At 31.2% G+C, this 27151-nt stretch overlaps 1 protein-coding gene across 3 annotated transcripts in view; it reads left to right on the top strand.

The window, feature by feature from the left end:
• LOC130902529 (disintegrin and metalloproteinase domain-containing protein 11) overlaps nucleotides 1-27151 on the top strand; it is a 750052-nt gene that overhangs the window by 697620 nt on the left and 25281 nt on the right. Inside the window, exon 17 of one of the 3 annotated variants that reach the window (XM_057814746.1) lies at nucleotides 25945-26088. The exons of the other annotated variants lie outside the window; for them this stretch is intronic. Within the exon in view, the coding sequence (XP_057670729.1) occupies nucleotides 25945-26088 (144 nt within the window). The remainder of the gene's footprint in view (nucleotides 1-25944; nucleotides 26089-27151) is intronic. 3 annotated transcript variants of the gene reach the window in all.

The raw sequence follows: 27151 nt of genomic DNA, 5'->3' as shown, positions 1-27151 counted from the left end.
ATTGTAGCTTAAGCTAACCTATTTCAATCGAACTTAAATTAAACCTAACCTGGCTTAAGCTAAAACACTTAACTTGATCGAAGCTAAAGTAAACTTAACCTAATCTAAAATGAAGATAATGAGAAAATGGATCGGTTCCTTAGTTCACTGACAGTTATCTCCTAAAAATAGGCACCTCAAAAAAACCTTTTTTTCTAATTCATAAATCCAGTTCAAAAATCCGAACCGTAAATCAACCAATCAAATTTCGGATTGTATGACCTTGAAAACGCTAAACTAACGTGTTTTAATTATAATCTTGAACCGGGTGGATCCAGAAGTATGGTCATTCTTCCTTCAATCATTTCCAGTTTATGAATTTTATTAAAACTAAATTTATATGATGCCATTAGCTACGATATATTACATTATTCAAATGTTGGACATGGCGTCCAAAATATTCAATTTACGTCGATTCCAGTGCATAATTTAGATAGTATTGAATCATGTTTTCGTCTTATACGCATTGATCTGCTTCTACAAAAAACCTCCAAAAAAACTCAACGCTCCACATTTCAGAAGAAAAAATCTTGTTCATACATCTTTGTTTACTGATCTAACGAAATTGTTTCCATGATAAATATACTACGAGTCCTAACAGATGAATATTGGAAGTCTGGAAATTACTATAATGTAGAAATCAAGAAAAGGAAACATCGAGGATCCCCACTTTCAAAATGCAACACTTATAGGTTGTGCTAACCGTATTATAACAAGCTCCAATTTTGATTTTTGTATATTTTCTGTACAAGGGGGGGAACAATAATAGGTGCTTATTAAACCAATTTAGTTACAAAATTACGTGAGACCATGAAAAAACATCAGGGCTGTTGTATTGCATCAGGAAGAGGTACAACAGTCGCAATACCTCAAGCAAAGTTGAGCTTCCATCGTATTCTCCAAATTTAATTCCTAGAGATTACCAGCTGTTTCTAAACCTTGAACAATACGGTTACGAGATTTTCTGGGTTCAATAAAATCAAATAGTTTGCAAAGGCAAGATTATTAACCTTAATAGAGAATATAGTACATCCTTATCAAGTTTTTGTAGTAAATTGGTCAGGGACAAAACAACGAGATAGCCCTCGAATTCAAGATTCCAATAATGCAAATACCACTATAATTTCTTTAGAAAAGAGTTAAACAGGTGTTTGTGATTCGTCATCAATTCGGGACTCGGAGTTTTTTGAAGAATAAGCACCCGTTTGATCTCCTCTTCTGTCCAATATCCAATTACATTTTTTGAACCGGTTATTAGTCTAAAGCTGATCGCCACGACTAAGGTACTTTCACAAGGCTGAAACTTTTTCTATATGTTATTTAATATATTTAAAATAGAAAAATCAACTTCTGACAGGGCTAGCGATTTTTGCATATTGCAGTATCTGTAAAATGGATTGAAAGTTGCTAAAACGTCTAATACGATCTTCCAAATCTAATTTCTAAAAAAACAGATCTTGTAAACTATTTTGTAAAGTTGGGCAATTAAAATGGAAGGTTCATTTTCATCATTTGCATTGTATGTTGAGATGAATTTGAAATATCACTACGTCCGGTGATATGAACATTTCCAATATCTGGTAATTTTTTTTGATATGGTATGGATTTCTGAAGGATTTCGAATTTTATTTTTTAAATAATTGCAACCCAAAAATTATTTGGCATTTTTTTTATACTCTAAATTATCTAAATAAAAATATACTCGAAAGCCAGATTTGTGAAGATACATTTTTTTAAATAAAAAATTTGCAATATGCAAAAAACCCCAGCTCCGTCAGAAGTTGATTTTTTTATTTTAAATATATTAAATAACATATAGAAAAAGTTTCAGCCTTCTAAAAGTATCTTAGTCGAAATGGCAACCAGCTCCTTGACTATATCTATTGAACATACGATCTTCACAAGAATTATACCAGGTTAATTCAAAATAAAATAGAAAAAGGTTACAGAGTGGATATGAATATCAATATATATATATATGTATATTACCAGTTTATAAATTTCGACGTCGAATCGATTGATTTTATTATTATGTACTTTATTCCCGAGTTCCATAGTTTATTTATTTTCAAGATAGATACGATGAAAACAATGCGAAACGTTTGAACAAGACAGCAATTTATAATTTGGTAAATTCGTATTCAATTGATTGAAAAAATAAAATAATTCATAGTAAAAGAGATGATCATTATCAATTTGTTGGACACAAAAAAATGGTTAAACAAAAAATAGAAAAAATGATCTTCCAAGGTTTCATCGGTAGATTCTGAATATTACTTTATAATTGGAAAATATTCTGGTAAAATCAGCATTGGAAGGGCTCCAAAAATGACCCAAAGTACCGAATTTATTTTCCCGTCTATATCTCAAAAAATGGGATGTAAAGAAACTTTGGGTCAGCTTATTATCGGCAAGAAAAGTTCATTTTTGTCGAATATTCGTTTTCGAGATAACGAGACGCGAATGTATCCTTGTGTCCTGTGTTCAGAACAGTATTTTCTCGTTGCTGCCCGTACAAATTATTCATCAAAATTAGTATTTTTGAATGAATAAAAGTTCATTTGATTTAAAAGATCCATTGCTATCATCTTATGTAACTTGACTACAATTTCTATTGTTCCAAAATAAAGCAAAATTTGTTTTTTTTTTCATATTTTTCCAGCGTTCAAACATTAAGGAATTCGCCCATTATCATTAATTCGATTTCTTTTTAATAATAGATCTTTAATAGATGTTAGTGTTATCATAAGATTACTTTGAATTTCGTTTTTAATTTATATTTTTTGAGTTTCGCGCACCAATGCAAAACTTATATATTTTTTTCATATATATGCAGCGGAGGTCCTACAGCTTCCTTTGAAACATCACGCATTTCGTACTCTACATTTTTCTACCTATCCACTCGTTTCCTGGCTCTGTCTTTCTTGATCTGTTTAATCCCTTTCTGTTCCATTTTCATTATCTCCTATGGAAAGTCAATGCACAATCACAGCCAAAAATCTGTTTATAAAGAGCTAAACAAGTCAATTGGTACAGTTTATGACAAATCGTATACTTGAAGATGATCTGGAAAATGCGTTAAATAAAATAAATACAACGGATAATGCAGAAACTTAGCCTGCAGCCAGTTGCAGCGAACAGTGAGAAAGTCGGTTAATATGACATTGAAGCATTGAAGTATTTACGGCTCTAGAGTCTCTTATAATAAATGTGAATAAAAAAAAAACTACAAGGAATCCGGGTACACAGCACATCAAAACTTAACAAAACAGGCCAAGAAAATGACATTAGCTTCAGATGCAATACACGTGTCAGTTTCTAGTGAACAACGGTAAAAATATGATATCGCCTCAGAATTCCATCAAGATGCAGAGATTTGCGTGAAGTTTTTGAATTGAGTTGTATTTATCCTTCACTTCAAAATCTACCCTATGGCAATATATAAGGTGTGAAAACTACCCCTTATGGTCAAAGTTTTATGATAATACTCATGTTTTTCAACCCTTAATGAATGTATTTCAACCCTTAAAAACCAAACCCTCTTATGATAAAAATTGAACAAAAAAATCAATCCATCTTCTAAAATTATGCTTCCTAAGTATTTGATGTTCGTCTGACCCTATTTATTTGTAGCTCGGGGTCTCCTTCTGTGCTTTCTACCGGCAAATATTCTGTTTTTGACATATTCATATTCAAACCAAATTTTGCATATTCGTCGTCCACATTTCTCAGCATTTAATCTGCATCGTCCTCGTCGAAAGCAAGAAAGAAACTTATCTCAATTCCTATTATTGCAATTTAAATTCTCCATCTACTCAGAGCTTCCTGAATATATATTTTGAATAATGTTGGTGATAGACTTGTACCCTTATCTCAAACTTTCGAATGCTAGAATGGTTTCGATTTGATAATTCATAGCTTGACTACACCTTTTGTCTTTCTGTATATATTCTGAATAGCTCGAACTTAAACATCGCTGATGTCAGATTTCGTTAATATATCAAAAAGCGTTTTCAATGGCACCTTATTGTAGGCCTTTTCGAGATAAAAAAATACGAGGAGAGTGGCTAAATTTTTGAAATGTATTATCAATTCATTAGCGTCCAGTACGAAATCCGTTCTGTTCTTCTTCATCTATTGTATTTACTATCAAACCTATTTTTTTATTTCTATTGATGCAATATGCGCCGTAATTCAGTCTTCTGGGATTTCGTCCCCATTCAACAGGCACTTATTAATAGATTTTTCATATTTTTTATATTTTCCGTCCATGCTTTACCAACTTAGTGGGAATGTTTCTGGGGCCTGCTACCTTTTCATTTTATGACAGTTATAAAGCTTTCCGAATGTCGTCTACTTCTTGATTATCAACTTGAATATCATTATACCGTAATTCAAATTGTGTTTTCTTTTCCTTCAGCAGTTGTTCGTAATAATCTTTTAAATCTTATATTAAAAAAATTGAAGATTTCCATTCAGAGTCCGTTCAGGCATTCTACCCAACCGATTTGCTGAATTTTTTTTTATTCAATGAAAGATATTGATGCACAGATCAGCCATCAACCATCGGATTCCATCTAATTTTCACCATTCTCAAGTTATACTCAAATGCGATTTCCCACATATGGGAGTTTTTCACATACACACGTTCTATCCTCAATATCTCAGGTTCTAATATAGCTACAGAGTTCGTTTTGGTTCAAGAACACTCGCTAAAACAGCTTCTTTCTTTTGAGTTTTCGATCACTTGAATCGGTTGAGTTGTGGAGGAGCTAGGCGCGGACATTCAAAGTGAAGTTATGGATTTTTGTAGATTTTTGGCAATTTTTCTACATTCAAAGATCTATATCTCAGGTTCTAATATAGCTACAGAGTTCGTTTTAGTTTAAGAACACTCGCTAAAACAGCTTCTTTCTTTTGAGTTTTCGATCACTTGAATCGGTTGAGCTGGAGAGGAGCTAGGCGCAGACATTCAATGTGGAATTATGGATTTTTGTAGGTTTTTGACAATTTTTCTACATTCAAAGATCTATATCTCAGGTTCTAATAAAGCTACAAAGTTCGTTTTGATTTAAGAACACTCCGCTGAAACACCTTCTTTCTTTTGAGTTTTCGATCACTTGAATCGGTTGAGTTGTGGAGGAGCTAGGTGCGGACATTCAAAGTGGAGTTATGGATTTTTGTAGATTTTTGGCAATTTTTCTTCATTCAAAGATCTATATCTCAGGTTCTAATATAGCTACAGAGTTCGTTTTAGTTTAAGAACACTCGCTGAAACAGCTTCTTTCTTTTGAGTTTTCGATCACTTGAATCGGTTGAGTTGTGGAGGAGCTAGGCGCGGACATTCAATGTGGAGTTATGGATTTTTGTAGGTTTTTGGCAATTTTTCTACATTCAAAGATCTATATCTCAGGTTCTAATATAGCTACAGAGTTCGTTTTAGTTTAAGAACACTCGCTGAAACAGCTTCTTTCTTTTGAGTTTTCGATCACTTGAATCGGTTGAGTTGTGGAGGAGCTAGGCGCGGACATTCAATGTGGAGTTATGGATTTTTGTAGATTTTTGGCAATTTTTCTACATTCAAAGATCTATATCTCAGGTTCTAATATAGCTACAGAGTTCGTTTTAGTTTAAGAACACTCGCTAAAACAGCTTCTTTCTTTTGAGTTTTCGATCACTTGAATCGGTTGAGTTGTGGAGGAGCTAGGCGCGGACATTCAAAGTGGAGTTATGGATTTTTGTAGGTTTTTGGCCATTTTTCTACATTCAAAGATCTATATCTTAGGTTCTAATATAGCTACAGAGTTCGTTCTTTTCTATTATAATGATTTCTGATACTTATTTAATGGATTCGATGCGAGCGAAGCCGCGGGTAAAAGCTAGTTGGAATTATTTTGCTGTTTTCCTTCCTTTCTTATGGTTTTTTTGTTTTCCACCTTCGTTCTTCCAATATACCTGTCAATCTTCCACTTGATACTTCATTTTTGATTTTTATGTCTTCTTTCTCCACTTCTCTGTTCCAGTACTTATATAACTTTCGTTATGAAGAAGAAAAAAACATGTTTTTCATTTCCAGCACTTCTCCAAAAATTTTGGATCTTTGTACAAGGGGTGAATACAGTAATCGTTTTTTAATGATTTCTTTTTCTCTTGGCCCATATATTTTTTATTTTTAAACCTAGTTTTATATGAAGACATATTAATAACTAGTATGTTCAGTCTTTCTGAACTAATTCAATACGAACACAATCAAGAAATATTTTAATGGAAACGAATATGTGATAAACACGTTTGAAGAAATTTATATGAACGTGTAAACAAATATAAATACATTTTCAACGTCGCTTTGAACTTTTTCTCTTTGAATTTCCATTAGAATTCCAAGGTTTTTCTTTTCTTGCCACATAATAGATGTGAATTTGAGGGTACCTACTATTATGTTTGGTAACAAAATTCTTTGCATCTTAATCTCCCCGTTTAAGCCGAATTGGGTTGAGTTGACATTGTAGACAACTCTCGTATTTACGACTTTTGTACAATTTTCTCACTCACATTTACAAACTTTGAAAATAATTCAGATTCTTATACTTGAATGAATTTTTTGAACATGTTTCATATTGGCTCAAATCAGCTTAATCTTCAATTTTATCTGCTGCATGTGTAGTAAAAAATGAGTGGTCTCTTGAAAACTCACTTTTGTATAAACACTTTCATTGATCACAACTTTTGGAAGAAATTCAAAATTATACACAATTAACAATATAACGAAACTAAAACTAAAGTAAGACTAAGTTATATAATTAATTTTGGTTCGGTTAATTTATATAAAGAATATTGATGACAAGGCATCGAATGTCCTTTTGAAGTTTTATCTATCTAAAGTTTTTTCACTTAGATGATATAACAAAATTAGAAATAATTTTCTCAGTATCACGTATACTAATAATATTTCATTAATATTTTTTCAGAATTTGTTGAGTTAACAAAAGTCTCATCCGATATAATTTGTTTATTCGAACGTAAAGAAATACTGATACAATCTGTTTATAGTCCAGTAACTGAAGACCTGAATATATCGAAAGCTCCAGTTAATTCCGAGAATTATTCCCTTGTGGCGCAATTTGTAGGTCATGACAAATACTTTCAAGGGAGAAAATCTTTAACACGATAGCGGCTAAGAATGGGGCCCAAAATGGGCCCCTAAACCCAAGAAAATGGGTTTTCCGCCGATATCGGCCAAAATATAGGACTTAGAGAAATTTCCTTTAGACAAAAGATGGAGACCTTTTCATTATCTACAATAATGACCTCTACCAATTTTTTCGCAAGACCAATATTTTTCGCAAAAATGGACGTCGAAAAATCCGTAATTTTCCTAGTGAATAGATATAGTAGTTTCTGGCCGAATTTTCGCTCGATGGAGTTGAAAATACATTGATCTCTATCTTTTGACCTCTGGAGACCAATTGTAGATGGCGCCAGGGCATTTGCTCTGCCGCTAAGTCGCGGATTGCGTAAATGAAAACCCCGACAAAAATGAATTTCTCGACCTTTACTGGTTTCTTGTTTCGACACAAGTACAATAACACGCTTCTTTGTCAAACCTCCTTTTTTCATCTCTTTTTCTATTGAAGCTGGTAAATCACAGAATAAACAATTGTTTTTGAAGTCAAAACCACCACTGGAACGCTTTTTTTGTCTCTTTGGGCTTGTTAAATGATCCAGTCTTCTTGAATGGTGCTTTGCAAAGTCGTTGTAAGCGAACTTGCCTCGAGATTTAATAGTGTAGCGTTCCCTACACTTATTATGCATTCGTACGGAGGATTGTTTCTGGAGCATAAGGTAAAAATTATCGCCTCTTTCCTTACTGACTTGAATCAAAGTGTCTAAACCACGAGCAACATTTACACTGTCATCCTCAACATCCTGCTAACAAACAAAGCATTCTGAAACCGAGTCCGCCTCCATTTCTAGAACAAGACCTACACCAAAAAATCAATAATATAATTGTCACAACAATAATCCCAAATTGATAATGTAAATCAAAAGCACGCAAACCTTATTTTCTGCTCAACGAACAACTGAAGAAAAAAATCTTCAAAATTGACTAATTTTTTTTAATGGCTGATTCAAGAAAAATTTTGGAATTCCTGACTAAACACTTTTCACTTTTTTTAAATTCCCGAACTGTTTATATTTATTTATCGAATTAATTTATTATATTTATTGGATAAATAAATAATATGAATAACCGGGCACGCCAACGACTCCAAAACAGAGTTTGTTTACCAACAGAAGCAGCCGACGAACGTGGCTGCGTGGCCACGCGAGGTTAGGGTATGTGCCACGCCACGAGTCTCGGACGGAGAGCGTAGAAACGAAGGGATATAATTGTAGAGAACGTTCAAGAATCAAGGAGAAAAGTAGGAATAAATTTATATCACTGGAAAGGTGAGAATATGAGCTTTAATTTGGTGTAGTTATTGATCCTTAAAAAATAAAGAGCAAAGAACAAGAAGAGTTTAAACATGAAAGTCCAGTTTTAGCTCATAGTCTCAATTTTCCTTGATTTCTGGGAAATTCCTAGCCCTGATTTAAAATTGAAAAATGGATTCAAAAAATAGAGAATCTCAGCTTTCATGTGATGTGCCTTGTTAAACAATCCAATGAATAAAAAACTTTTAAATCACGCTTGTTCTAAAGATTCTATGGAACTCCGAGCACGGCTGAAAAATGCTAATAAACAAATGATTTTTTTTTTAACGCGAGAAAGATGGTGTACAAATTTTTCTTACATCATTTAAGACATCCCAAGGGCCCATTATCAAAAAAAAAAGAAACAGAAAAGAATAATTTTTGGAAAAAATATGAATGGATTAATGAAATAGACTCAAAATATTGTAAAAAAATAATTTGACCGCTTTTTTAAATATTCTTGGCAAATAGAAACGGACTGCGAGTCACATGCCGTAATAGGGATTGGTTTTCCCATTGCAATAAACTTTGAATCATGAAAACATGTTAACTTTTGGCCGAGATATGGAAAAAATTGTCCGCCTGCTTATCCAAGTCAATGCCTAGACAGCGGCACTCGCAGAGATCCAGCATCGTGAGAATGAGCGGACTTTTGGGTCCCATTATCTCGAAAAATATCGAATTTCCGAGAAAAATGATAAGGGACACTTTTGTAGATAATGAAAAGATCTCCATCTTTTGTCTAAAGGAAATTTCTCTAAGTCCTATATTTTGGCCGATATCGGCGGAAAACCCATTTTCCTGGGTTTAGGGGCCCATTTTGGGCCCCATTCTTAGCCGCTATCGTGTTAAAGATTTTCTCCCTTGAAAGTATTTGACATGGCTTACAAATTGCGCCACAAGGGAATAATTCTCGGAATTAACTGGAGCTTTGGACCTTCAGTTACTGGACTATTAGTCAATCTTAAAGAGGTTCATAACTAGAATGATATTTCTTTACCACAGCTAATTAGCTAAAAATAATGCAAAGTAATAGAAATAAATTTAAATCGAGAAACTAAATTTGAACGCAAGCAAGTGTTCAGACCAGAAGATCAATAAACCTCAGTCTACATGATGACCATACTTTACGATTGTTTGAGTCTTGTCTATCTCGGAAGTAATACACTTGAGATTGTAATTCTAAAAATCTCGCTCAAAACTATATTCGCTGTGTTTAGTTTGCACCATATGGGAAATTTTCTTATTGTTAATATTGCGATAAAGAGTTTTTCTTCATAGCAATCCTGCATGGTTTTAAATCTAAAGTACAGCCAACATATTTCAAAATTTTTATATGATTCCACTCAAAAGCAAAGTATATCATTTTTTATAATAACGCAAATTAAACGATTTTTTATGAAAAATTTTATTTCCATTTTCTTTGTTGCAGCATTTGTTGTTTTAAAATAATTGATACACATAACAAAATTTATTATATTACAATTTAACATGAATAAAATGCTGATTAATGATAATATCATTTTCCCAATAAAAATTTCCTTGCTGCGACAAAATCCTTTTAACACATTTCCAATCATGCTGGGAGTCATAGTTTGAATGGTGTCCCTAACAACCCTTTCCAAATGTTGGACGTTTTTTAACAGGCCTTGTTTGTATACATTCTCTTTCAAAATTAATCTAACAGGGTTAAATCTGGTAATCTATTTGGCTACTGTTCCATTAGAAGAATATCCCAAATAATGCCTTACTTTGACATGTTGTACCGTCCTACTGGTACAATTGACTTTGTAACAAATTTAAATATCTTTGTGAGGTTATGGATGCTCGAAATAAAAGACGTGATTATTTTATCCTCGTGAATGCCACACGAAAAATTTGTTTCGAAGGAATATTGATCAAGAGTCTTAATCGAAAGTTAGGATTGTTGTCACTACATCAGCGACAAGTTTGAGAACTCACCGCTCCGTTTGAACTTCGTCTGAAAACATTATTGTCCTAACCATAAAACGATCCTCTTAATTTTTTTCTCAAATGAGTAGACAAAATTCTATTCTCTTATTAAAGTCTCTATAGGCCAGGGTAGAAGACTTTAAAAATAATAAATAGTGAAAATAGTGAAAAAATAATAGTGGAATGAAGCCTATTGGAAAAGGAGGAGATCATAAAAGGGTCAATGGAAAAAGTTGTAAGCAATTAGGAGATCTACAACTTTTGTTCTCTCACATTTTTCACATAACCTCAAAAAAAAAACAAGATCTTCGCTTTTAAGTTTTATCTTTTCGAACGAAAATTCTCCCGTCAAAATAAAAGCTTTTTTTTGAAAAGTCGGTGAGATTTTTCTCTACTTTTTGATGGTGTAAAAAAATATTTCCATCAACTTTTTCAGAAAGGGCAGAAAAAAAGGAGAAAATTCGCGACCGAAAATTTGATTATGCACAATATTTATTAAAATTTTCCACTCCAATTACTTATGTTTATCAATGTGACATGAAATTTTATGTATGTACATAAAAAAAATTTGGGGTGCTAGTTTGTTTTGTCTTCTTCTTTGCCTTTTTTGAGAAAATTTACCATGGTTCCATCAAAGTAGAACGTAATATGAAATAGCGCTTAGGCTAGGCTATTTTATTTATTATTTCTCACAAAAATTGAAACAATATAAACGAATTTACTAATAAAAACAAATAAAATTCTAAGTCAGTCAAATCATTCAGTCTATTCTGTGTTTCTAATTCTCTGCCTTTTTGTCAAGAAGGTATCTATTGCAGTTTGCGTCTTTTCCATTCTGTAAGAAATTGTTGATAAGTGGATAAAGTAAATACTACAGCCCAGGTCTTGCTTTTGCACTACTGTTAAAATTTGTATCATTTTCAACAAATTGGTATATAATTTCAGTTACAGTGGTCAAATTTATTTTTACGAACACCATAGAAAGTTTTCTTGCACTTCTTCTAAATCACTACTATTATTATTTTTGTTGTCTTCTTGCTCAGTTAATTTCGTGAGCTCAGAAAGACTAGCTGCTATTTTTTGAACATTTACCTTATCTAAACCACTTCGTTTCGCTAATTCTACTATTTCATCCATAGCTACAGAGTGTCCAATGTCCTAGCTCTTACTGATATCTGGTCAAATGTCCTTCCATACTCCTTCCAAAGATCTTTCTAATATCTCATTCCAAGAAAGATTTATGTTTTCTACAACATTCATGATATTATAGTTGTTCCGAAATTATTGATTGCTTTTCTTCTCCATCTGTTTTTTCAAACATCTGCTTAGATGTTTGCTTGGTCCATTGGTTGAATTGAGATATTTGTATTAAGCGCCACGAAAACCTCTTCGACTGGACTGCATGTTGTTAAGCCTGATAAACTTGTTGGATGATTTGAAGCATTATCAACTACTAGTAATGCTCTCTGTTCAAGTTTTTTGATTTCGCAATAACGTATAACAGATGGGCAGAAATGTTCAGTGAACCAATCCTGGAAAATGTTTATATTTATCCATGATGCTTTGTTAAACTCCCACATTACAGGTACAGTTGATTTAGATATGCCTGTTATCGCTTTTGGGTTTTTGGAGTTATGGACTGAAGTGGTTTTAATTTGAAATCTCTGCGTTCATTACCACCAAGTAGAAATGTTAAGCGATCTTTCACAGCTTTTAATCCTGACGATTATTTCGTTTTACGGGATATAAATGTTCGTTTTGACATCCTTTTCCAAAACAGACCTGTTTCGTCGACATTAAAAACTAATTCTTTGTTCAAGTATTGTTTTTGATGTCGCTGAGAATTCAACCGCCGCTTTCGTATCACCATCCTTATGTTGTGAAGATTATTTCGATGTTTAAATCTATTAAACCATTATCGACGAAAATTTCATTTATATCACTTGCCTTAGCTTGAATGTAATTGAAAAGTCTTCTAGCTTTTTTCATCATGATAGATTCGCTTAACGGCGGATTGTGTTCAATTTCGTCGTCAATCCATATAGGCAGTCGTTTTCCCATTTCCTCTATAATGTTATTTCTAGAACTGGTAATTCTAATTGCAGAGCTTGGTGCAGTTGCAGTTACCAACGACAGTATTCTTTCTTAATTCTTAAGAATTGTCCTTATTGTTGAAGTTACCAAATTCAGTGCAGCACTTGAGACTGACGTTTCCCAGAATCTTATCTACTCACTTGCATTTTAATTTCCATTGAAATACTTGTTCTAGTTGCTTCCTTTTCTGGTTTTTATTATCAGACATGATAAAAACTTTAACATCATGAGCTTTGTCACTGTATTAATGATTAATAAATTTAGGTCTCTTCTGTTTTAAAATTAGTTTTTTTTGATAATTTTTAAAAGAACGATAAATTTAAAAGTCGAAACGTCAAAATTTATCTTTTTTTTTAAAAACTATCAAAAAAAACTAATTTTAAAACAGAAGAGACCTAAGATCAAGAACATTTAGTTGCAATAATATATCAAAAGGTCTAAGAAATAAGAAATTAAAGAAATGTATTAATCATTATAGTATTAAATAAATTGATACACTCATAATAATGTCATCAATTGTTTCTAATGATAAAAATACGTCCGTACGCTTCGAATATGTTATTTGGAAATCAAGCAATGCGCACTATTTCGGGGAATCCCTGGGTTTAAATAAAAGAGCGCTAAACCGAAACAGCGTTAAGCGGGGTCTTACTGTACTTTGAATTTCCTTCATGTCTGTTATTAAATATTTCTTCTTGTCTCTCATTTAGCACACTTTATATTTTTTCTTTTAAATTCATCGATCATAGTCTCTACTTCACCTGATAACCTCAATAATTACTTTGTGAATGTAGCCTAAAATTTATCAAATTCCATAACTCATTCTCATATCTCCCTGATGCTAATGCTAACTTATGAAGTTTCTCCTTTATGCCCGTAGTTTTAGAGCTTCGCAGTACAATTAATGACATCAAAAATAAATACTCATCTGGAAGGGATACTTTGAAAACCGTTTGTCTAATTCGTAACCACGCTTCTCCAATTTCGGAAACATACTTATCCACGCTCAGAATTAGTTAATGGCTCAATATTTTACAATGCAAAAAATGCACAACCACTTGCCAATTGAAATCAATATCATCTTTACTGGAAAGTGCCTTTTACTCTGTAAACGACTTGTATTCTAATAATATTTATTTTCTTCTGTGTCATGAAATTTTATTTTATTTGTATCGTTATTAAGTTATTTTTATGTTTGTTTTTTAGTTTTAAAAAGCTTTTGTTTACGAATTGTAACAATTTTTTTCACAATAAAGCATTTCTCTCTCTCAATAGCACCGGTATTTTTACTTAGAAATTATTGATACTTTGAAATATTTATTTGACGTTCAATGTCAGTTATGTATCATAGAAATTTGTACAATATGTACTAGTTAGTACATTTATCACTAAATCATAGTCAACTATAGAAAACGTACAAAATCATCGTTTTTTAACATATTCAAATATTTTAAATAAATTTTCTGGTAACTTTGCTCTTGAGTGGAATTATATTTTTTATCATACCTCGTATACGACTAAAAAATTTTAAAATCTTTTGGTTTTATTCTATGAACTTTTTTTCGTGATATTAACAATAAGAAAGTTTCCCATCTGGTGCGAAATTAAGTGAACACAGTATAAATGGAATATTTTTGAACAATCACCAAGTACCAAATGAATGTTTGAAGCATCAAATATAAAGATGAAAATAGAATTTCAGGTAAATTTTTACCTCGTTCTGGACCTTCTTATCCATCTTCAAATGTCTTTTACATGCAAACGTGTGCCTTTGGACGTAAAGTACGATGTCTAGTAGTCTCGAAGCTTTAATCTTAGATACGCGCCCAAGGGATATTGCTTTTTTTGATTATTTCCTCTTTTCTTTCCATATTTTTCCTTTCCATTGCTCTTTAAATTACTATAATTTAACTTTTATTAAATTACCATGGTTTCTAGATCATGGTTTGTCATTAGAAAAATACATTTCCCCTTCGTTTCGCACAGTTTTGACTGTGATTAGATTCCAAACAACTGAATATTGAGATCAATATTATAAAAAATCACACTATATATACACAGAGATTAAATGGAACTAATTTTATAAAGACGTTGAATAAAAAAAAAGAATATTATATGATAAACTGCATATTCTTAACAGAGCAAATTTTGTATCTACTTAATATAATTTAATTAAAAAAAATAGAGACCCCCTCCCACCGTTTATAAATGGGATGCTGCGGAAAATTTTCAAATCTCACACTGTACGTTTGTAACTATTGCATGTTCTTTTCTAAGTAGAAAAATATTTCTATTTTTTAATTACCGAATGATGCATGCTGCTTTAATATTGAAATATTTTCTTGAAAATAATGTTACGGGAATAAGGCAACATCAAAAATATATATTGAAATTGGTCTTTTGTCCTCTACTTTTTTGAAATATATATAACATCAATTGGAAGTCTACAAAATGCATATTAGAAATGATTAATCATTGTATAACTATGTTTTAGACAATTTTCTTTTATAAAAAGTTTACAATTAATACCATTACCATCTTATTTGTTTATAACATTTTCTCAATGGTAGAAAGAAACATTTCATTCTCACAAGCATTAGTTCTATTTTCTTCTGTCAAAGAAGTTTTTAATCATTGATGCTTTTCATAATAATCTGAACCCGTGCTCCATCAATCTCTTCAAGCTTCCAATATCCAGATCATATCAAACACTCATCATCGCTAATGACACTCATTATTGCACTAGTTCAAATTCTTCAAAACTTCAAAAAATGAACCAACTAAATTGTTGTCATAACATGCTTGATAAAATAAGAAGAATGTTGGTTGGTACTTTACGAGATTCACATAAAAGACAAGGTAAATTCATTTGAAAAAAACCGAGAGAATAATATACTAGTATTTTGTTTCACCATATGTTTATTAACGGAATAAATAATCTTTTACTATTCGAATCCTTTAGTGGCAACAAATTTTCATTCTTGAAAGTCTCTAACATTATACAAGGTATTGAGCTTGTTACGATTTTTATGAAAAATTGGTTATAATTTTTTTAATACCCCGTAGAACACATCACAACACCATATTGTAATAGAGAAGTCAAGCTGATTCCAAATATGCAATAAATGATAGGGCGATCCATTTAAAAAGGTATAACTTTGATATAGTACAGCATTCTAGATCACCCTGAAGATTGGAGTCTACTGTTGACTATAATCCTTCATATTTTCAAATTGATACCTCAAAAGACAAAGGAGGCGTTGAACTATATCACATTAATCAATCACCCTGTATAGAATTTTGACGGTTTCTACGGCCAATACGTCAAAAGATGGTAATTATACACTTTCACGGTCACCTGGCTTTTTGGCTCTAGAAAATCGTAAAATTTTTCGACCTAACCTAACCTAACCTAACCTAACCTAACCTAACCTAACCAAAAAACCAGGTGACCGCGAAAGTGTATAATTACCTATTCGGTAATTAGGTTAGGTTAGGTTGGCTCTAGAAAATCGAAAAATGGATGGATTTTAATGATCTTGGTCTCAAAATGTTCCATTTTACGGCGGATTATATAGAATATAGTACGAAACTATTCACGAAAATTGATTGTTTTCCATCGATTTCATTTTAAGCTATAAAAACTGAAAAAATCATTATTTTTGAATTTTTTTTTGAATTGTTTATTAATTTATATAGAATACAAAAAAAACATAAGAACTTTATCTGATAATGAGATAATTTTTTGTAAAGGATTATTTTGCAAAACCGTTTTTTTTTGCGATTTAAAACAGTAAAACTATGAGAAATTTTGATTCCAGCTATTTCTACTAATTTTTTTATAAATCCGCCGTAAAATGGAACATTTTGAGACCAAGATCATTAAAATCCATCCATTTTTCGATTTTTTAGAGCCAACCTAACCTAATCTAACCTAATCTAACATAACCTAACCTAACCTAACCTAACCTAACCAAAAAACCAGTTGACCATGAAAGTGTATAATTACCTATTCGGTAATTAGGTTAGGTTAGGTTGGCTCTAGAAAATCGAAAAATGGATGGATTTTAATGATCTTGGTCTCAAAATGTTCCATTTTACGGCGGATTATATAGAATATAGTACGAAACTATTCACGAAAATTGATTGTTTTCCATCGATTTCATTTTAAGCTATAAAAACTGAAAAAATCATTATTTTTGAATTTTTTTTTGAATTGTTTATTAATTTATATAGAATACAAAAAAAACATAAGAACTTTATCTGATAATGAGATAATTTTTTGTAAAGGATTATTTTGCAAAACCGTTTTTTTTTGCGATTTAAAACAGTAAAACTATGAGAAATTTTGATTCCAGCTATTTCTACTAATTTTTTTATAAATCCGCCGTAAAATGGAACATTTTGAGACCAAGATCATTAAAATCCATCCATTTTTCGATTTTTTAGAGCCAACCTAACCTAATCTAACCTAATCTAACATAACCTAACCTAACCTAACCTAACCTAACCAAAAAACCAGTTGACCATGAAAGTGTATAATTACCTATTCGGTAATTAGGTTAGGTTAGGTTGGCTCTAGAAAATCGAAAAATGGATGGATTTTAATGATCTTGGTCTCAAAATGTTCCATTTTACGGCGGGTTATATAGAATATAGTACGAAACTATTCACGAAAATTGATTGTTTTCCATCGATTTCATTTTAAGCTATAAAAACTAAAAAAATCATTATTTTTGAATTTTTTTTTGAATTGTTTATTAATTTATATAGAATACAAAAAAAACATAAGAACTTTATCTGATAATGAGATAATTTTTTGTAAAGGATTATTTTGCAAAACATTTTGAGACCAAGATCATTAAAATCCATCCATTTTTCGATTTTCTAGAGCCAAAAAACCAGGTGACCGTGAAAGTGTATAATTACCCAAAAGATAATTAAATGTTCTCATATCTACCTGCGATTTTGAAATATTTCTGAAAAGTGATGTTCGGACAATAATGCTAAAGGATTAATTGCAAATAATTATACTGGTTTAATTTTTTTTATCTAGCACTGATGTCATTAGTCATGTTATCATAATATCTTTGACAATCGATATTCCTTTAATCATAAACTTAATAATAAATAAATTAATAAAAAAATGTTGAAATTAACGTTATTTACAATTTAGAATAAAACTTTATTCAACGAAAAAAACCAACAAATATCCCTGACATTATTTTCGAGAAAATTCAAAGCCTTGCCACATTATTTTTTATTCGGAGCATTTGATGGCTGTGTGGATATGTGTGAAGAGTGTTTGATGGTCACCTTTCCGATATTTCCTTCTCATAATAATTTTCGAAACGCAAATAGAATAACACGTCTAATAACAACTATATTTACGAAAGCGCGATAGAATTTCCAGAAATAAATTTAAAATACACCAACCAAATTTCCATTCAAAGTGACCATCCTTGGGATATGAAAAAAATAATGTTTTCATCTTCCAATATGCATTAATTTTACGATCGTTTTAAAAAGTTGAAATAAGTTGATATTAACCAGCACAAACGGGATATGATGAAAAGCTTATTTTATTTGTTGGGAACTGAACAGACTTTTTATTACCAATACACCAATAGTAGAGGTTTAATTGAAGGCTATAAGGCTTTATCGAATAATTTTTGATGCTTTTTATTAGAATTCAGGTAAATATGATGGAAATGTTTCAGTACTGTCAATTTAAAAGGCTTTTTTATCGATTTAAAACGATTTTATCTTAACTAAAGTATTCAAATGAACCACAGTTTCGAAAAAATCACGTTACAATACAAACCTAAAAGATACTGTGAAATGAGCAATAAACATAGAAAAAACCCTTCAAAGTTACAAAGTATGGTGTAATGATATAATTGGGTCACTGAAATACGTCAAAAACATAACCTCGAATGACGATAGTCGAAAATCACTACTGATTCTGAGGAGAATCGTTAGAAGTAGCAAGAAACTTCTGAATATACCAATTGTACGAGACGAAACGTCAGATGATATTTTCGTGGGGCACTTTATAGTCCAAGTAACGAACAATATGTTAGAAAGCTTCACACAATTACAGAGGGTGTCTCGTGAGTCGTTTGGACTTTCTACAGATACTGTACATCGCCATTTACAATCATTAGGTATTATATCAGTCAATAAGTCGTGTGACTGACACACAGATGGCGCTGCCATTATCAAATCCATATGACGTTTAGGAAGTACCAACCTTCAAAAGACTATGTGTCAAATTTCATGTCATTTCGATCGGTCAGAAAAAAGTGACAGTCATTTAAGTGAAGATACTTTTGTTATTTTCAAAACAATGGATTCAAAAAAATTTCGTGTGCTACTTTATCATTGCTTCTTGATAATATAATAAATAATTATTGTGCCTAAAAATATTTTTTATTTGGATAATCCAATGTGAGAAACAAAAAATACATCACTATAATTATTCAAAGTTTGAGTGTAGGATTTGAGAATTCTAAACATCTCAACATTGATATAAATCGGAGTGAATTGTTTTCTGTAGCTCACTCAGTATATTTGTTCGTAATAACATCAAACATCAACTAGTTTTTTGTTAGATCCTTATTACGTATCCTGTCTGATGAATTTGTGTCAAGATGAAGATAATAACCAAGCCAAAATTTACCTCAAGTAGTGGTAGGAAAAAGTTTGTTCATTTATTAATATCATACTGAAATGTATCCTGACTAATTGATTCTGGTGAATAATACCGTTGTTTTAACTATTTTGCGTTACGAAAAACAAAATAGTTCTAATTCTTACAAAATATAGTTGAAAACGTATTGATACTGATTATAGTCCGGTCAACTTAGACCAAAAAATAAGAAACTACGTAAGTTTTCATCAAGCTGAAAATCAGTGAAATTGTTCAAAATATAATTAAAAATAAATAATGTTCCCCAACATTGCCGTGTATGAAAAAATTTTTTTTCATGGTTAGTTATTTCAAGTTAAAAGAAATGAGTTTTTTGCCATTATCAGCAAAACGGTAAGTTTTATCATAAAAATCCTCTCACAAAAATTATAGATCATAAAATTATTTACAAGAAACGTGTCAATACTTTTTTTCGTACGAGCCACCGTTTCTGATATATATCGATTCAAAAAGTTGTAAAAGTTGATGAACTTATGACAGTTCCCACAAGTCAACAGAAATTTCTTATAAATACTCACAACAAATCTCGGTTCATTTCAATGTTGTCTTTTATGTCAATGTCAACTTTTACAACTTTTGGAATCATTATATCTCAGAAACAATGGCAGATAATTTTCTGATCTACAACTTACAGTTTTGTTGAAAATTGTGAAAAATTCATTTTTTCGACCTTTGACCGTGAATAAAAAATTTTTCCATACACGGAAATGATGGATCACATTCAAATTCCATGTTCAATTGTATTTTAAACAATTTTACTGCTTTTCAGCTTCATGGGTATTTATGTATGTCTCTAAATTGACCAGATTATTGAATGAGTTTTTGTTTTAATGTAATTTGAAATATTATTCATTTTACAAAAAGAGTAGATAGATTAAAATCAGAATTATAAACGAAATAATTAAATTGAATTTTGTAAATTTCATCTCATTCATTACACTGGTCGACAAAAAAAACTTTGTAGTAACACAAGAATGCATAGCATATTATGATAAAATGGACCTATTCAAATAAGAACATATGAGAAAAATTATTGTAACACGTAAGATTTTTATGTTACATTTATAGAATCATATTCAATGGTAAAATATTTAATATTTATTGAAAAGATAATTTCACGTTTTTTAAATCGTATATATTGACAATATTTATAGTTTACATCTAACAAACATGCCTCACATCTATTAAAAACAAAAATAAATCACATAACAATTAGCTCTACTTTTTCCTTTTATGAGGAGTTGCACTTTTTAAAAACCAACAGTAATCACCCATTATGGCGAAATCTCCTCGTTCTTGATACCGAAATTCCAAATTTTCGAGAAAAAATGCGAAATGGGAATAAAGGAAATAAATTTCCAATGAAATTCGAGCACCAAGTAAGAGTCTAGAAGTTTATCAATTAACTGTTGGTTGTTTGGATTGAAGGAGGGACAGAAAGACATTCTCGGGATCCACAAGGGGTTTAAACTTGACATTTTAAGACCCAGGCCGAAACTCGCTATTATATAAACCGCCCCTTTATAAAATTACCTACCTGCTAATGTAATGTAATGATAATCAAGCTATTGAAAAGTGGTACGTGTTAGTGCTTAATAAATATTTTTCCTATAAACAAAAGGTCTCGCTTGTGTTACGAAAATTTTGTCGGCCAGTGTTATTTGATATTGTAATATTGATAGCTTCCAGTACAAATAACTGGTAGCTCTCAATATATACAAGTCGCTAAAAATGAACCTACCACTGCATTCATATATTAAAAAATAATAGATCACAATAGTCATAATGTTTAGAATTACACCCCAATTACACTTAAATGTATAGTCCATTCATTTAGCATGCGAAACATATTGACTTGAGAAGAATCAATAAGAAATAAGGTGAAAATTTGTATTTTATGATCATATAGGATGATTCCGCAATCATACGATATTTCAATTTCAATAACTCACAAACTTTGCGCAGAGTGTGTAGAAGATTATTGAGTTTGCCTGAATAAAGAAAAATTGAAAGTGTGAAATAAAAATCTTTGGTTCAAATAAAATAAGAAAGATTATAGTTGAAAGAGCTTAGGATATATACCGAATATCTCAATAAAAATAACTTCGATTTATGTGAGAAAACTGCGGAAAAAAATGCGACTTCAAGAAGAAATATGAAAGCTTAACAATTAAATACCGCCATCTAGCTTGTACGTTATTTATTAACTTTATTATAATTTATATTGGTTCAAAATTTCTAAAAATTTATGAAAATCCATTAAAAAGAACCAAAGCTAGAGAGGTTGTTTGGCAACAAAGTTTCCACTTTCTTTGATTCCCTATTTGAACAGGAAATTCATAGCTATGCAACCACGCTAATGCACCATCATATTATAGAAGGATTGTAATTTACTCCATAAACACGAGTGAATCCTCAGTACCACAATGTGCCATATTTTTCTTCAGGAATCACTTTTTCACTTCATGGAAGCTACAAAAAGTGATTCTATAAAGGTATTAGGGGCCAGCTTATCCGAAGCTTACTAGTGTATAGAAAATTGTATTGGGTGTTGTTTTTTGGAGATTACGGTCAAATTTTATCACATAATTGGAAAAAAACAAAATTTGTAATACAAATTACATGAAAACAATTAATTTTCCAACTTATAAAAATAATTTTTCCATAGAGAATTAACTTTTCTATAAGATCACGTATTATGAATATTAAGAGCTCTATTTGTGAACGTAAACTTTTTGTAATAATGAATAGTTTCCAAAAAAAACACACAGAATTTTAGAAGAAATTACTGGATATGAAACATATCGATAACAACAAGGTTGTTGAGTTTTTTATCAGGAATACCTCAAGATCATTCTTTTCAAGTTAATAAACAGTCGACAAGGTCTTATCTACACTCAAATGTATGTGCCCATGTTCAGATTCAATAAGATACAAGGTGCTCAAGCGAAATTGACAGAAAAATCTATATACAAGTAAAGATTTACCGTCGCGACGCCTTATTTCTATTGATTTCTGTTATTAAATAATCTGTTTACCTCGCTAAACATTAGCAGTCCAGAAAGAATAGGCGAATGAGTAGCGAGAGCCATTCCACCTCAATTTTTTCCATGCGATCCTCTTCAAATCTCCCTACTGATAATGTAAATGAATGTTGCCATGGGCCAACTCCGAGCCATATTGCTTGAACCAAAATTGTTCAAATGATAACAAGGAATTGTTATTTTTCTGTGTTATTTTTGATTTTTATTATTGAAATACAAATAAAAATATATTATCCCCCTCCAGCACCACCTCGAAAATTTTAAATAAGAAAGGGAGTCGAGTGGCAGCTTGTTGAAAATTGATTTCAGTCCTCTGACCAGCAATTTGAAGATTTTTTTTTCAATTTGGTGCAATCATGACAGGAGAAAATTAATTCTTAAGATGTGAAATTTTGATAATGATTATTTAAACGAGGTTTTTCCCAAAAGGTGAATTGGAAGGCGTGGAACGATCGAATGGCCATCTAGATCCCCCGATTTGATTTCTCTCGATTACTTCTTATCGGGTTATTTCAAATATAAATAAAATATTTTAATAGATCAGGCAATAGTGCTGATTTTTAATTTAAAAAAAAAATAACCCCTGAACTTCATATTGCTGGACAGTGGACTAAAATCTCTTTCCAAAAAGGTGCTACAACTTCATCAAAATTGTTAAGGAGAGAAAGATTATTAATAATTAAATTATTTACAATTTATTTTTTATAAATATTATTTCTGGAATCAATTTTACAAAAGTTTTTGAAGTATGAAGCGAAACATATATTATAAATTATTTTTTTGCTACTATTACGGTAATTCATGAATTTTTATCAACAATAATAGGATAAAATTGTATTTGAACCTTTTTTTGGATTCACAATTACAGTGAAAACTCGATTAACCGGACTAATTGTTGTCTTTAGGGATCGGATAATCGAAATTTTGCATAATCAAATGTATGAAGTGAAGCGGGTTTTGTGAAATAAAATAAATTTAATAATAGTAATATTTATCAATAAATAATATTATCAATCAAAAATAATAATAATTTTATATTACGCTGACATTTTTTTACCTTGTATTTCCAATTCACGAATTCCGTGACGAGATTTAAATCTTTATAACTATCCGTTACTTGCGACAAACGATTCATCACCACCTAATTTTTCATTTAACTGTAATGCTTGTAAAAGGCCAGATATCGGTAAAAACCAACAATACAAAGCGTCTTCTAAAAGTTCGTTTTCCGGGTTCTCCATCATTTTCCGATGTTTACTCCCGTCTTCACTATCTAATTTGCATACTCTTCTCAATATCACTTATAGTGGATGTACCTACACCAAACTTATCATGAATCGATAATATTTATATTTATTATCAGTAGGGCGATTTGAAGAGGATCGCATACAAAAATTGAGGTGGAATAGTTTTCGGCACTCATGCGAAGAATTCTCCTGGACTATAATGTTACTAGCATGTTTTCAATCACTTACACCGAAAGTAAATTGAGTTATTTTTCACAATTTTCTCAATTCATGTAGCCTTCCTGAATCAGAACGAAATAATTTAAAAAAAATATTAATCGACTGAATATTTCAGTTGAACCACATATAATTATTATAACTAACTATATTTCCAAACTATACGTACTTTAATTTGAAATTTAACAGTAGAATTCACAAAATAAAGTGCTTTGATTTTTCCTGTAAAAATTTTGAAGAATTTATAAAGAATATTTTAATTTGTTTTCCATATGATTGCATCATAGAATAAGTTATACAGTTTGTCCCAACTGTAATTTATATGGTTTCTAGTGAACGAACGAAGACATTTTTCAGAATTTTTTCTCTACTATCTCATCTAAAAGTGTTTGTAATCATACAGAATGTCCCAAAAACGAGTTAGACAAGTCAAGCATAGGACTTCTTAAATGAAACGCACGATATTTGAGCATATGTTTGAAAGCATGTACCTAAGTTTTGCGAAAATGAAAAGTTTAATTCTAACGATACCATCGAATGCAACACATTTCCAATGCATTGAATGTCTATCGTAGTGCATAATACCTCCCTGTACACACTGTGAATACTAGATGTCGATAAGTCCTTTGTGACTGAAAAATCCAATGAAATGTCAAAATCAGCTGATGCTCATTTAAAAATGACCGCCGTAGGGTAAACAAATGCTTTTGTCGTTTATGTGCGGTTTGTGAAGTTATTTGATGGATTTCAGACATCATTATTTCCAGTTTCATTTTAAAACGGCTTCTTAAATAGTTGTTACTTGAATAAGTGCGAAATTCCCTCACAGAAACGTATGCAATATACCCTGAAAGGCGAATATATTGGAAGCTGGTGGGAAATGAGTAGGACTAAAGAGCTCCAATCATCTAATAAAAAAGACATAACTCCACCTAAAGCTTCAAGTTTGTCCTTGTACCTTACCGCTACCACTGGGTTAACATTTGCAGCTTTAAAAAGTACTCACTCATGTTCGATAAACTTTAACGCAACAGTGGAAAGTAATTTCCAAAAAAAAAAGAATTTTCCTAAATTTTGTGAATTCTTTGCTATTTGCTACATTAATGTCTATCTATGAAAGTCGTCTTAACAGCATAAAACAAAAACAAACAATACAGAAAAAACAAATTGGTATAAAAATTAAGACAAGCTAACACGGGTACATACGAAGAAGTCGATTGTTTATCCCACGGCTGTCATTTTGACATATATCAGCTGTTTTATCAGATTACCTGATTTGATCATCGAATCCATGTAAACCGATAGTATACAAATTACAAAATGGTGACACCAGAGTTTGTAAGATGCTCAATAGTCTCTTGAATATCATGAATATTTGTCCAAAGGAGTTTATTGATGTGAAAGTCTGTACATATAGTAAGTGCTAGGAGATAGAGAATTTAGAGCTCAAAAATTGTATAAAATTCTCGTGTGAAGACGCTAGTGAAATATGTTTGATTATTATTTGAAGGAAATCGGCTACGATACAATCTACGACCGCCTCAAATAATTCAGATGCACCAGTATATAAATTTTATTATAGTGAATGTAGAGTGGTTCTTGATCAAGAAATATTAAATTTTAGTATATAATAAATGTAAAAAAAAACAGTTGAAGAAAGGAGAGGCACCAAGAGAAACACGGAAGAAAAAGGGTAAATAGAAAACCAATCCCTAAGATTGGAAAACAGGTTTGATACTATAAGTGCTCTAAAAAGAGACAGCAAAGACTGTAATAAATATAGAGGAATCTTCCTGTTATGTACACCACTAAAACTAAAATACAACCATGTTTGAGAGAGACGAAAAGTGGACCTCGGCAAATTAGAGACGCCCAAAGTCATGAGTTCATTCTAGAAGAAATCCTTTGTTGGTTTGTTCACTAGATACCTAAATATTACCCTCTTGTTAAAACAGATTCTATTAACGATAGAAAATCAATAAATTATAAGTTTTGGGCACATTACATAAGCCAATTAAATGTAAAGGGAAAAATATTTAGATTTATAGAATGGAGATAAACAAAATAATCTCGAGGCTACATGAATCACCAAGTTTCATATAAAATTAACTCGGTTTATTATTCTTTCTCAATCAACCAAAAATTTAAATTACAAAAATGGAAGGAAAACGACCGTACGTAAATATGAAAAAGAATGCAAGCAGCCTATACAGAAAAACTTCGTAGTGACCGGCAACCATTCCCAGGAAGACTGTTTAGATAATAACAAGATACTCACACTTGGTCCTGGAAGTGTGACGTCTTTTGGGTAAGTTTTTCTAACCCCTATCCCTTCTTTCGCATAATAAACACAATATAAATATTCAAAGATACAGCGTTTTTTCTAAGAACAAACATTCCCTATAATTATGTCTTAGAACAACAAATATTTAACTTACCTGAGAAAGAAATGTTTTCTCTTTATGTTTCAGAACTAAATTGAAAAATAAAGTTATTTTTGTGGTATTAGAAGAATCAAAAAACATTTTATAATTTCTGATATGATAAAGCACACTTTTTTGATATAGAAAAATAAATTAATTCAACAGAAAGTGGCCAAATCACTTACCAAAGTACTCAGATTCTTGTATTTTCTAATTCAGCTGAAGAAATCGGCAGTAAAGGGAAACATTAACCTAAAATCGCTTTTTAGTGCTTAGACACTGAAATATCTTAACGCCGACTAACTTATAACCCTTTAACATTACGAACAATTCAGAATTTTCCATTACAAATAATATAAATAAATGAAACGAACTAAATAGTCCAGTGAACAACGGTGAAAATACCTCAGAACTCTATCAAGACTCACGGATTTGCTTGAAACTCTGGAATTAAGTTTTATTTACCCTTCACTCCAAAATTTACTCTATTCCAATATGTGTGAATTATTGTAAAGGCTGAAAACTACTACTTATTGTTAAAATTCAATAAAATAAAAATTAAAGAAAGGAAAAAAACATTTTTAGGGTTAAAATAAAGATCGCATGATGTTTTAGGATACTATTTATATTTTTCAACCCTTAATCAATGCATTTCAATCCATATTAGGCTCCTTTCGCCAAAGCAGATGTTGCTAGTGGCATATACTTAAACACACGTTTCTCAAAGGAGAAAACAACTACTTTCTTGGCTAATACCACGAATAATATTGAATTACATCTCCTCCGAAGAACGCGATGTCATTAGGGACGCCAATTGTCATATATCTGTTTTTTTGTTCTGAAAAATAATTTGTAAAAAAACAATATTTAATGTCAAAAGTTTACATTGGGCAGATTTCTACGCACGCGAGTAACACTTTTTAGGGTTTTAAGGCAAACTGTTCGGCA

The sequence above is a fragment of the Diorhabda carinulata genome, chromosome X (genome assembly GCF_026250575.1).
Source record: "Diorhabda carinulata isolate Delta chromosome X, icDioCari1.1, whole genome shotgun sequence".
NCBI classification, from domain to species: Eukaryota; Metazoa; Arthropoda; class Insecta; order Coleoptera; family Chrysomelidae; genus Diorhabda; species Diorhabda carinulata.
This window is presented reverse-complemented; position numbering and strand designations above follow the sequence as displayed.